The sequence below is a fragment of the Esox lucius genome, chromosome 15 (assembly GCF_011004845.1).
Source record: "Esox lucius isolate fEsoLuc1 chromosome 15, fEsoLuc1.pri, whole genome shotgun sequence".
NCBI lineage: Eukaryota > Metazoa > Chordata > Actinopteri > Esociformes > Esocidae > Esox > Esox lucius.
The window spans coordinates 12,227,540-12,241,730 of record NC_047583.1 but is presented as its reverse complement, the minus strand read 5'-3'; the positions used below and the strand labels follow the sequence as shown (position 1 = coordinate 12,241,730).

The window sequence follows — 14,191 nt, the reverse complement described above, 5'->3', positions numbered from 1 at the left end:
TCACCCACATCTGTATTATGCATAAACTAATATACAAATAGATATTCTGACTAGGACATTTATCCTTGTAAAGATTCAGTTAATAGCAAGCTTCTAAGCAACTACTTTTAATGTACAGTTAAAAACCTGTGGAAGAAAAAAATTCACAAAGAAATCAATACCTGGCATTTTGCAGTACCTTACAAATCGTCTCACTCTCACTCAATTCCCACACTAGATAACTTTGCCTCATAGTGTAATTATAAAAATGGGAGCTAGCGTTCATCTGAGAAATACGTGTGCTGGGCTGATGGGCTTATACTAGAGCATTTTCCATTCGTTCACGTTCATTTCTAGTCCATCAAGCCTGACCTCTACAGACCGTGAAACTACAACTTTCGGGGAATGTTAATCACACACACTTTGAGATGCGCTAAATATAGGCAGAGTGCACGTTTCTCAGAGGGTCTTACACGTGACAGGAAGGAAAAGTGGCGCAGGAGGTAGAGGCCCTTAGCGATTCTTTCCTCTCTACCTACACACATGTCCGGCAGTCAGTACTGCATGCATCACCAAACCCCCCCCCCCCCCCCCCCCCCCTTCTGGACGACTGGCTACTGTCTGTGGAGACAGGCTTTCTTTTAACAGCCTCCATTATTCAATGGACAGAGAGCATACAGCTAGGAGTGACACAGGCTCCCCCAGTACCTGTAGACAACTGTAGTTGGAGAACACCTGACCACACGCACTCTACTACCCCACACTTACAAACCCACAAACAGCAATAGGCCTTAGTGGAAATGGAGAACAAGTGGACATGCACACAGCCACTTGGTGAAATAGACAGGACACCAGAGGCATCCACCCAGTCAGGTTACAATGCAAGTCTTGGGACTGTGAGATCGTCCCCAGATTCTACTGAGATCCTTCACTACACCTAGTCGACTAGGTTTACAGGGTAACCTTTTTTGACCAATTACTTTAGGTCTTTCAATTGCGGACGTGATTGGTAGAAAGATAAACAAAGCCGTATTAACTACTTCAGAGCAAACAAAAATTGTACATCAGCGCCTACTGTCTAGTGCTACTCCACAATAATGAGAATAAACATTGTTTACAGAAACGTTGGAGGTTTGTGGGCTGGGCAGGACTATTAATGCTCTGGGGCTTTATACAAACAAACATTTACATAGTAAATTAGCCTCCCTTGAATCCACACATCCTACGCTTGTGGTATTTCCAACATTTCTGCAGACCAAGCATGTCATATAGCACAAACTATAGCTAGAACATTTAAAACTATATATTATTATTTTAAAAAGTTCTGGACAGAGGTCCAATGTTACATTTAAGGTCAAAGACATGTCCTCATCTTCAAGGCATGCATTATTCCAGTGAAATCTTTACACCTTCACAGAAATCACTCAAAAAGCTCTGCGTGTTAAAAGGGGTTTGGAGCCACAGAGAGCAGGGTTATTTGTAAAAATGACTTGGAAGGAGTCAAAAAAAAAAAAAAAATATACAAACCTCATTGGGTGGGTAAAAAACAGCATGCAAAACCATCCCTGCAGTACAACCTGCCCAAAACAAACTGGACACAAGACTTTGACACGTTGAGAAGGTTGAACACAGATGAAAACCAACAGGCCCATTTATTTTAGTACAATGAAGTTCAAAGACTCAAAGAACAAAATCGTATGCATCACTAGTCTGAGCAACTATGGATGAATACTTCTGCTGAGTGATTAAATGTAAATTAACAACAAAAGAAATAAGCCATCTGGGGAAAGCACTATACATAACACCCCATGTATTTATCTTTTTCCAAGTGACCCAAAAGAAGTATACAGGTACTAACTAAGGGTCTAAAGTCTTGTTTATAAGCAGTTTGACTTAGAAAAGTTTACAGGCATGGTTGTTTGGTACAATGAAAGGAACATTATTTAAATTCAAGTAAGAAAAAACAAGAATAAAATACATTAAATCATGCTAAAATTTACAATAGCACTGTATAACAAGCAAGAACAGAAAAACAAACATCAGGGCTTCAAGCCACTTTAGCAATGAATATACAATATCAACCACATGCAAAATAATACACAAGCAAAACAATACATGCAAAATAATTTCAAGGATAAAAGTTAGCATTTAAGTGCAAAACATTGTTACAGGCTTTCGACAAGAGCAATACAAATAAATAAAATATACACAATAACCAACCTAGTGTCTACTTGTTATGTTAGGGTTACTGTGTGTTGTGTTTTGCTTAAAACAAGGAAACAACAGTTTGGGGCTTAACTACCACAGTTGCTATATGCAACACAACTAGAGTATGACTAGAATACTCAACAATGTGTCCAGAAGCTAAGATAACTAATGACACAACTGTTGTAATTTGCTAAGTTGAAAAGTGCACGACCCTGTTGCGGTAACCTGCTTTTGCTTAGGGTCACAGAACAGGGCTTCTCTCAAAGGTCCTTGGGACCTTGGCAAAGCGCCGATGGTTCTTGTAATTCCGGTTCTGCCATTGGTCCAGAGTGTAAATCGTTGAATCATTTCCAAACCGTTTTTGATAATTTCTAAAAACAACAATACAAAAAAAAATGCAATCTCCCTTCAAAAACAGGCAATCAGTTCTTTACTGAAAACTTGAATGTTCTTCACAGAGGGTGGCAACAGATTCCTGTACCTGCGGGTGAGATCTGAGGGGTGCTGCCACTGCCTACTGTTGGTACCTGGACCCTGGTCAGCCACATGGTTCATCAGATTCACCAGCTCAGTCATCACCCCTGGAGAACAACCCCTTCATGAGACATACGTACTAGACAATAGTGATACCTAGTACTACATACAAAATGTATGTGTAGGTTGACTCATCAAACGCAGTCCCTGCAGTTATATTCACTGATGGCGGGCGGTGTTATGTTCTGTGATTGGATAAAACCAGTCTGTTTGTTGAGTATGCTGCCATGACTGATTAGAGCCACTGTCCCTCCTCTCTACCCAGACAGACCAGGCTTTCCTCCAGGCCAAGCCAGACATTTTGGGCCACAACTCTGCACACGTTTTCAGCACAATTTTTTTAAAACTTCAAATCAACATTTCATTTTGCTGCAGCAAACGTTCTGGCGTAAGATAGCTGACGTTGAGATACAAAACAGTCAAGCAGGTATCCATATAAGGGTATATACAAAGCACAACAACAGTCAATGAGCAAAACATTCTGAATCAGAGAGAAAATTTCTCAGCGGCATCGACAGCACTTGAGCAGACAGAGAAGATAAGGGCGAAGCTGTTGCCGTTTTTTTTTACTGAAACTCATCATTCAGTCTCCCAGTTAAAGTCTGTCTCCAGTTTCAATTGCTAGTCTTAAACTGTAAATTAGGAAACTGTCGCAGTACTTTCTAAATGCATATCATCCATCCACTGCTCATTTTTATCATCTCAAATGACAATACTAGGTTATTCTAACTGGGACGGGGCAACACAAATCAATACTTGAAAGGGGTTTGGCTGATCACAAAGACAACACCACCTAATTTAAAAGGTGCCTAAAGTCTACACTAATTGATTATATATCGAAAAATGCCCCCAGATAAACATATGGCGAGTGATCCATTTCCACAACATAGTAGTGCCACTGCTTATTTCAGAGATGTAGAAAGGCAAACGTCTCCATACTACTAAATGTTTCACATTTGCATGAACAAGCTTTTTAAATTGAACTTCAAACTGATATTGAATGTATTTCTGCTATACCAGAAGCAAAGCTAGCAGCAGAGTACTTCACCAGTGTTCTCACCTCCATTGCTGACAGGCATGCTCTATTTATGTACAATAATAGGAGTGAGGAACAGATCCAACCCCTGGTTTACTTCTGACACATCTGAGGCTATTCACAAGAGAAATGTGACATGAGGTAAGGCTGAGAGAAAAAAATCTAAAACTGCTTCAGAAGAAAAAAATATGGGAAGTAATAGAAATCCAGCCAAACATTTGAATACTGTAAAACATTGAAGACCTGTGCTTCCTGACTTCTAGAACAGCTACAGTTGTGAATCTGGACCCATTATTGATAAAGATGCTGTTGATGTGTTTAATCACCACTCTTGGAGCAGGCTCTTGTCAAGAAATCCATGCCAACCCCAAATGAAATACAGGGTTTTCAGAAAGGCACCCCCAGTGGTTAATAGTAAATCTTTCACTGAGTCGTTTCCCAGAAATAAGGCCTTGACACTTTACTAGTTACTGACACTAGGAAAACCAAAGGAGATGGAAAAATCTGACCCAGGTTTGATGGTTACTTTTGACCCTTTCATGTCTGGAGCAAAGAAGAATTATCCAACAAATCTCTGAAGTTATTCTGAAAGTATGGAATTATACTTGGCTAAAACATAGCTTTTACTGGCAGGTGTTCAATTCCAAGTGGCAGTGTACCACCAGGTATTCCACACCTTCAAGACAAATGTCATAAAATTGGGTGGGTTAAAAAATACGGGGGATACCAAATATAGATAATAATTAAATATGAATTCTTGATTATAACCAAGTAGGTATACAAAATAGTAGGTCAAAACATAAAGTTTAGGCTAACAGTTAATTAGCCAATCAGCGGCCTGAAAGGCACAACACAACAGGTCAGACCGTAAAAAAAAGCTAGAAGACTTCCTCAAGGGCACCTCAGGGAGGCAGGAGCAATAAGTAATACAGAACTGTCCCGACCATATATCCTTTCCTTACTGTCTGTCAGTAATGAGATGCAACCCGTACCTGCACCAGAATTCTCCCTCATGTGTCTGGTTACTGAGGACACATACAGCCTCTTCTCACGCTGCCAGTCCTCCTCCTTATCAAAGACCACTGGCCTGGAAATGACAAGACATCCGCCTTATTCAAACAATCTGTTCATCTGTCTAGCAACCATCGGTCTGAACAAGACCTTAAATCTGACCGAATCAAATCAACACGGCTAATCAAAGTTTAATCACAAACATTATAGCAGACATTGCTGCTGTAGCCAAATGCTAACACATAAATATACATTTGCAAGTGGGAAAATAAGTAATCTGTCTAAATTAAGAGAAAACCGTGTCTACAAAAATAACCAATCAGAGAAGAAATAATCAAATTGCACCCTCTAGAGGAAATAGAGAACACTTCAAAAGGCCTCTAAAATCTACCTTGGTACAATCTGTTGTGTACATATGGTCTTAGCTTTCCGATCAGATGAAGTTGAAGATGCCTGGACAGGCTTTGTCACTTTCTGTACAGACCCTTTCTTGATGGAATTCTGTTGTGGCTGGACAGCTGTGTTCTTAACAGCGTTCGGTCCGTATACGGTTTTGTGCTCAGGGAGAGTTGTCGGGTGCACTGAGGGTTTGCGGGTGCACTGCTCTACACTGGGGACCACCACTACTGACCTCACCTGTACAGAACAAAAATCACACAAAACCTATATATTAAATACTGAACAGTTGATGCAGGTTAAAAACATTTACTACTCTCCTGTCGTCTCAGTACAGTGAAGAGGAGGTTGACACCGGATTGAATTTTAAGTAATGTCGTGTAAATATATTTCCTGTACTGACCAGATCTCGCACCAATGGCCTACTTTAGCAGCAGTGGTGGATGACCATGTACATGGTGGTGAATGATCAGACGAAAAGGAGAAGTGGTAAAACCCGCTGTGACCTTGTAAACTAACATTGTCTATTATATATAATCTCTTCTGATGACACAGTAGCTGTCTTTACTGCGTCAAACAGAGAGATGATTAAGAGAAAGATGACTAGCTACCAAGTGCCGGTAAAGAATGACAATACGGAACTTAAATGTTTTCAAACTTCCAAATCCATTCAGATTACTGGCCAAACAAAAAGCCTACCCGTTTGATGCTGTAGCATCTCCTTCATTTTACCTTTTAGTTTTGTAATTTTTGTTACATCAACTGATTAGTCAGATATATCTTACTTATTGTCACATCAAAGCTCTAATGTGAATTTAGTTTTGCGCTGCTTTGACTGTTGTGATTGGATGACAAAGCTACATGTGGCAATTCCATTACAATGATTTTTTGATAATTCCTTCACGATGATTGCTGTGACAGAATATTGATTTGTCACATCACAAATATGTATACAGATTGTTATTCAGTTAAAACGTGGCTTGATAAGGGCTAACACCAGTAAACCAATCAAAACCCCTTTTCCATCAGTATAAACAGGAGGTGCAGCTCAAGGGGGAGACCGCCAGTATTGGCGGTATTATCTGACATATTTCTAATGTGTTTTTTAAACATACATGTACACTCACCTAAAGGATTATTAGGAACACCATACTAATACTGTATTTGACCCCCTTTCGCCTTCAGAACTGCCTTAATTCTACGTGGCATTGATTCAACAAGGTGCAGAAAACATTCTTTAGAAATGTTGGCCCATATTGATAGGATAGCATCTTGCAATTGATGGAGATTTGTAGGATGCACATCCAGGGCACGAAACTCCCGTTCCACCACATCCCAAAGATGCTCTATTGGGTTGAGATCTGGTGACTGTGGGGGCCATTTCAGTACAGTGAACTCATTGTCATGTTCAAGAAACCAATTTGAAATGATTCGAGCTTTGTGACATGGTGCATTATCCTGCTGGAAGTAGCCATCAGAAGATGGGTACATGGTGGTCATAAAGGGATGGACATGGTCAGAAACAATGCTCAGGTAGGCCGTGGCATTTAAACAATGCCCAATTGGCACTAAGGGGCCTAAAGTGTGCCAAGAAAACATCCCCCACACCATTACACCACCACCACCAGCCTGCACAGTGGTAACAAGGCATGATGGATCCATGTTCTCATTCTGTTTACGCCAAATTCTGACTCTACCATCTGAATGTCTCAACAGAAATCGAGATTCATCAAACCAGGCAACATACTTCCAGTCTTCAACTGTCCAATTTTGGTGAGCTCGTGCAAATTGTATCCTCTTTTTCCTATTTGTAGTGGAGATGAGTGGTACCCGGTGGGGTCTTCTGCTGTTGTAGCCCATCCGCCTCAAGGTTGTGTGTGTTGTGGCTTCACAAATGCTTTGCTGCATACCTCGGTTGTAACGAGTGGTTATTTCAGTCAAAGTTGCTCTTCTATCAGCTTGAATCAGTCGGCCCATTCTCCTCTGACCTCTAGCATCAACAAGGCATTTTCGCCCACAGGACTGCCGCATACTGGATGTTTTTCCCTTTTCACACCATTCTTTGTAAACCCTAGAAATGGTTGTGCGTGAAAATCCCAGTAACTAAGCCGACTGTGAAATACTCAGACCGGCCCGTCTGGCCGCAACAACCATGCCACACTCAAAATTGCTTATATCACCTTTCTTTCCCATTCTGACATTCAGTTTGGATTTCAGGAGATTGTCTTGACCAGGACCACACCCCTAAATGCATTGAAGCAACTGCCATGTGATTGGTTGATTAGGTAATTGCATTAACGAGAAATTGAACAGGTCATCCTAATAATCCTTTAGGTGTGTATAATAATATATACAGTGGGAAGAACAAGTATTTGATACACTGCCGATTTTGCAGGTTTTCCCACTTACAAAGCATGTAGAACTCTCATTTTTATCATAGGTACTCTTCAAATTTGAGAGACGGAATCTAAAACAAAAATCAAGAAAAATCACATTGTATGATTTTTAAATAATTAATTAGCAGAAAACCTGCAACAGCGGCAGTGTATCAAATACTTGTTCTCCCCACTGTAGAACATTTAAATTAGCACTGTACTGCCCATACCTGTGGAATGTTCACCCGGTCCCGACAATTTACTCTAATTTCACGGCTGTTCCGGACAGAATCCTGTGGGTCCCGTAAGAACAGATAGCGTCCTACTCCTGTGTCAACCTCTACAGTGCAGCGGTGCATCCCAGAGCTATATTAAAATTTTGCTTCTACAGTATCTCACAAAAGTGAGTACACCCCTCACATTTCTGTAAATATTTAATCTTTTCATGTGACAACACTGAAGAAATGACACTTTGCTACAATGTACAGTAGTGAGTGTACAGCTTGTATAATTGTGTACATTTGCTGTCCCCTCAAAATAACTCAACACAGACATTAATGTCTAAACCGCTGGCAACAGAAGTGAATTTCCTAATTGGGCCCGATTAGCTATTTTCCCTCCCGAGTGTCATGTGACTTGTTAGTGTTACAAGGTCTCAGGGGTGAATGGGGGGCAGGTGTGTTAAATTTTGTTTTATCGCTCTCACACTCCCTCATACTGGTCACAGGAAGTTCAACATGGCACCTCATGGCAAAGAACTCTCTGAGGATCTAAAAAAAAAAAAAAAAAAGAATTGTTGCTCTACATAAAGATGGCCTAGGCTATAAGATTGCCAAGACCCTGAAACTGAGCTGCAGCACAGTGGCCAAGACCATACAGCGGTTAAACAGGACAGGTTCCACTCAGAACAGGCCTCGCCATTGTCGACCAAAGAAGTTGAGTGCACATGCTCAGCGTCATATCCAGAGGTTGTCTTTGGGAAATAGACGTATGAGTGCTGCCAGCATTGCTGCAGAGGTTGAAGGGGTGGGGGGTCAGCCTGTCAATGCTCAGACCATACGCCGCACACTGCATCAAATTGGTCTGCATGTCTGTCGTCCCAGAAGGAAGCCTTTTCTAAAGATGATGCACAAGAAAGCCAGCAAACAGTTTGCTAAAGACAAGCAGACTAAGGACATGCATTACTGAAACCATGTCCTGTGGTCTGATGAGACCAAGATTTATTTGGTTCAGATGGTTTCAAGCGTGTGTGACGGCAACCAGGTGAGGAGTACAAAGACAAGTGTGTCTTGCCTACAGTCAAGCATGGTGGTGGGAGTGTCATGGTCTGGGGCTGCATGAGTGCTGCCGGTACTGGGGAGCTGCAGTTCATTCAGGGAACCATGAATGCCAACGTGTACAGTGACATACTGAAGCAGAGCATGATCTCTTCGAAGACTGAGCCGCAGGGCAGTATTCCAACATGAAAACGACCCCAAACACACCTCCAAGATGACCACTGCCTTGCTAAAGAAGCTGAGGGTAAAGGTGATGGACTGGCCAAGCATGTCTCCAGACCTAAACCCTATTAAGAATCTATGGGGCATCCTCAAACGGAAGGTGGAGGAACGCAAGGTCTCTAACATCCGCCAACTCCGTGATGTCGTCATGGAAGTGGCAACCTGTGAAGGTCTGGTGAACTCCATGCCCAAGAGGGTTAAGGCAGTGCTGGAAAATAATGGTGGGGACACAAAATATTGCCACTTTGGGACCAATTTGGACATTTTCCCTTAGGGGTGTACTCACTTTTGTTGCCAGCGGTTTAGACATTAATGGCTGCGTGTTGTGTTATTTTGAGGGGACAGCAAATTTACACTGTTATACAAGCTGTACACTCACTAATTTACATTGTTGCAAAATGTAGTTTCTTCAGTGTTGTCACATGAAAAGATATAATCAAATATTTACAGAAATGTGAGGGGTGTAGTCATTTTTGTGAGATACTGTATATTTAAGTCATGTTGACGTACATTTATATATAATGGTTGGTAAGCAGATGAGCTAAAAGGATTTAAAAGGTATGGCCCACACATTAACTTAAAGTGGATGAACATTTACAGACAAAGTACAGGACTATGCATCCACCTAGAAACAGGGTGAGCAGTTTAGAGTTCAGAGGTGGGTTGGTGTTGTAAGTCAAGTTAGTCTCTGTGGGGCAGATGGCCCGTGGCTGTGGACCACAGCAGGGGTAAAGAAAATGGTCAGGTGGCTGATTTGCTGTTAATGACCTGTACTGGCTTCCTGCACAAGGTGAATGCTTAGAACAGTGTGTGACCGGGGTCCCTAATGTTCTTACCTGCATGCTTTGCTCGAAAATCATGTAGTATCTTGATCGAGGACATGTCACAGCCAATGATTCATTCCGTGGACTATACAATGTGTTGCAATTTACCTCGAATGGATGCAGACGCAGAGCCAAACCAGATGATTATAGAGGAATGGTGAGAATAGTGAGAATGGACTCTGTGACTGATGTTAACAGCCAGGTCAGGACTGACAGGGAGCTTTTTTTCTCTCCATTTGGCTACCCCTGAGTTAGTCTATAACGTTTTTTATTTTAACCATTATTTTACCAGGTAAGAAAAACTAAAAACATTAAATTTACAACAAGATCTGCGCGCCATTAATATTAACTGCCTTGCTAAGGGACATTTCTCACCCTGCCGGCTCTTTTGAAACTAGCAACCTTTTGGTTAATGAACCGATGCTCTGACAATCTGACGCCACATTTCATGACGTAGGCCTACAATTTGTGAACGAGACCCTGCATTCTCACAACAACTCCCAACAGACTTGGGACAGTTGATGTCGAGATGTGTCCCTCTGGCCACCCATCTCAACTAATCTCAAAGCATTAGGACCTCTTACCTGGACGTTGAGCGGCATGGTGGTCTCATAGCTGGTCTCCACGGTCACTTCTTCAGTGTCAAGTCCTCCTTTCTCCCCCAGCTTCAACGCGTTACCCTCACAAGTTGCGTTAACCTCCAATGCGTCACCATGGCATACAGAGGACTCCAGAATCGGTGCTCCGATATGCCACCCTTCCCCTGCAGCTCCCTCTAAGGCATCTTCTGCACCTACCTCTGGTACAAGAGGCGCCCCAAATAACCCATAACACACGTCCTCTTGAGTGAAAGACTGGCACAGCTGGCTGACCATAGCCAAGCCCCCACTGGGCTTGGGGAACCCTGAACACAGGGGCTGCCCCTCTCCCAAACCAACATAGGACCTCTGTAGCGCCTCACACCCTCTGCGCCTCACACCGCCCTCTTTCTCCTGTTGGCTTAGCTTATCCTTGTCCTGTTCTCGTTCTCCCACTATCGCCTCTCCATTTCCCTCCTGACCTTTATTTCCCCCCTTTGTCACCTGGTCCTGTGTTGCATTATAAGCCAATAAAGACTTTGTTAGGCCTTTATCGGCAACGGCTTCAAAGTCATCATCGCTCCCCCTGTCGCTGTCAAAGGGGCTCAGGCACATGAGGTCATCCACATCAAAATCAAAAACAGGCCTCAGATCCATTGTGACTTCATCATTCTCATGGCTTATGCTTGTAGTCCAAGCATCAGTCGTGTCTGAAGATGGGCTACTTCGGGGTGCAGCAACACACCGTCTACTGTCCGCCTTTTTTGTAGGCTCACTCTGAACTTTGACTGTATTGTCCACAGTACATGGCACGTTTTGGGGGTCTGTTGTAGAATAGACGGTGGCTACATCTGGAAGGTTATATGAATCCAAAACACAAGCCAGGTCTGGGGATACGAAGTCATTTGGACGACAGAGCTTTTTGAACGGAGTTTCGTACGTGTCATCAAGGCAGGAGTCATCCGATCGTCTCTTGTGACTTGTCAGGGCATTGTTGTTCTCAATCTCAATTTTCAAGTTGTTGAACGGATTGGGTGAATTCCATGAGTATCTACTGCTGCCAGGACTAACCATATCCTTTTCACAAGTTATCGTTCTAGAACACCCAGAGAGTAGCTTCGGGTGGCTAAAACGGTTATTATTATTATCATCATAATCTTGGCTTGGTTCATCTGTGCTGAGCCTATTAAAAGCAGTTTTCAGAGGCTGGTTGGGCAACTCCATTGCTCGAGATAATAGCTCAAATGGGATGAAGGACACTTATTGAAATGTTCCTAGAAGGGAAAAAATTACAAATGTAAGTAGTATGCTAAAAAATATAGTTAGAAACTGAGGTGATAGAATATTCCGTTACTAAACGTGAGCTAAAATCTAGCTACAGTACTGTATACTCTTTCCGGACGACGCTAATGAGTAGGTAGCCACGGACTGTATGGACATTTACTGTTAACAGAAACTCATAATAAATTACTTGCTGTAATCTAACTAAAGCAATGTTTATTCTTTTCAGTATATTCCCTTCAAATGCGTTCATAAACACCCAATCCCCACTAACCTTACGAACGTTGTAATTTTACGAACGCTAACATACAGTAAAGCAACTCAACGCTGGCATTTCTTCCTTCCCACAAACAGAAAAATATTTACGAAAGTCTGTCGAACTAACCAACAATGCAGCTAGTTAAACTCACCACATTTAGCTTTATCAAACTAACCTCCCACTTGGCGCCTTAATTTTGCAGTTGCGTGGCTGAACGCAAAAATATAGGTAAATTAGTTAATGTGACGTCAGGTCGTTAAGTATTTGAGCTAAAACAGCACATTTTCTCCGTTGAACAAATTTATTTCGTCACAAAATTTCCTAAACACCCGTAAGTGAATAAAAAAAAGGTGACTCGTCTAACCCGGTCCTAACACAGAACATTGTTCAGAGCTTTGTGAACCTCATTTAACCAAATTCGCTACGTTGGTGTCACAATTTAGATTACCATGAGGTTGTCAAAGGTTCAGGTGAGGCACAAAAAGGATCGGAGTGATTTAATAGGACACTATGAGTACAGAAGTTGTAAACGGAGATGCTACCTGATCACTGCACTTACTAAGCAGCAAATATGTTTGTAATATACAGAGCTAAAAAAAAAAGAAGGGAACAAGTAATCATCACAGCATAACATAAAGTAAATTAAACTTCAGGGATATCAGTTTGTCCAGTTAGGAAGTGTATGCGATTGAGATTCAATGTCACCTGTTTTGGTGCAAATGAAAGTGACAACAGGTGCACTGGAGAGGCAACAGCAAGTCAACCCCCAAAAAGAGAATGCTTTTGCAGGAGGTGGTCACAGACACTTGCTTTCTCCTTATCATTATTGACTGATTCTTCTCTAGTATTGCATTTTCCTAGTGTCCTTGTCACTACTGGTAGCATGCTGCGGTACCTGCAGCCCATTCAGGTTGCAGAGGTAGTCCAGCTCCTCCAGAATGGCACATCCATATGTGCTGTCGCAAGAAGCAGAGGCGTCGCTAGGATCACAATACATTCGGGACTTACTTATTGGATTACTCAAATTGTAAAAGAATAAGGGCGCAAAATAATTATGAAACGTTGCATATTTTATTTTTTATTTAATGTTTTAAACACATGGTTATTTGAAGCCAAATAACAGTATCTCGCTTCAGTAGTTGTGTGTGTATCGTCACTCCCGCAAAGGTGGGCGTGCATAACGAGATACCGCTGAAGCGCAAGTTTAATTTTCTCTGGTTTTGGTTGGTTGTCTGGTAAAAACAGATATCTACGATAATAATTAGCCGATCCATATAAAATGTGATTTAGTAGTAATCTACTATCAACACATCTTTCTCATAACAATGATAGGCGACAGGTATACCTGGTGTTTTATGTTTTCAGATAGGAATTTGTAAGAAGATTAGGCACCTGATTGTTAAATAGCTGTAAAGCTGCCTTCAAGATAAACATGGAAAGTATCAGATATTAGAGGAGAAAAGATGTGTCGGGAAGCACTCTGCCAAAGGATGATGATTTGCATTTGATACAGCCACCTCAACTGTACACAGGTAGGCCCTGTGATTCTGCTTGCTTTGCATCTCAGAAAAGTGCGTTCATTGGTTATCATTGGCTGCTGACGACATTGACTTTAAGCTAAGAGTGCAGGTGTATTCCATACGGAAAATAAATATATTTTTGCAATGCAAAATGCATGTAGAATGTATGATGAATATATGTTGAATACATTTAACTTAATGTATACAACTTAATGTATTTCACCTTTTATTCTGAAATGTATTTAAAAATGTATACATACATTTAACTTTATTCCAATTATACTTCAGGTACCAAAATGTATTTAACCTTTTTTTCTGAAATGTCAAAATGTATAAATACATTTCAATTTTGTCCAAATGTATTTGTTCACAGTGAAAAATGACATTCATGTAAGACTTGTTATATTTCATCACTCCACAGCAGACCTGAAAATTATTACAACTTTATTTCAACAAGGAACACAATCTGAGACCAAGATCTCTTTTACAGCTAAACACAGGTGTTATTCCCTTAAAACACAGATAAGAGAATTGGCTAACATCCTTAGATTTTGGGTTATGCTCAGATAAAAAGTCAAATTCTGGAAGATCAAGGGTTATTGGATTAATTGGAATGACTGAATATCTGACAGACCTTTAGCGTGTAATATAGAGATGTAGCCCAATCATATTGAAGTAGAAAGCAATGGCT

At 41.3% G+C, this 14,191-nt stretch overlaps 1 protein-coding gene across 3 annotated transcripts; it reads right to left on the bottom strand.

Annotated features, from left to right (window-relative positions):
- Nucleotides 1–1,596: 1,596 nt before the first annotated feature.
- Nucleotides 1,597–12,369, bottom strand: LOC105015825. 3 transcript variants are annotated; one of them, XM_010879255.4, is made up of 6 exons: nucleotides 12,132–12,369; nucleotides 10,447–11,714; nucleotides 5,160–5,404; nucleotides 4,750–4,844; nucleotides 2,669–2,768; nucleotides 1,597–2,558 (listed from the first exon to the last, which is right to left on the bottom strand). In XM_010879255.4, exons 2-6 carry the CDS (start codon nucleotides 11,662–11,664, stop codon nucleotides 2,429–2,431), a joined length of 1,788 nt encoding a protein of 595 aa, XP_010877557.2. In that variant the 5' UTR covers nucleotides 11,665–11,714; nucleotides 12,132–12,369; the 3' UTR covers nucleotides 1,597–2,428. The 3 variants fall into 3 exon arrangements, with proteins under 3 accessions (XP_010877557.2, XP_010877558.2, XP_010877556.2); XM_010879256.4 differs by having other exon boundaries at nucleotides 12,156–12,369; XM_010879254.4 differs by lacking the exon at nucleotides 12,132–12,369 and adding an exon at nucleotides 11,996–12,115.
- Nucleotides 12,370–14,191: the final 1,822 nt, after the last annotated feature.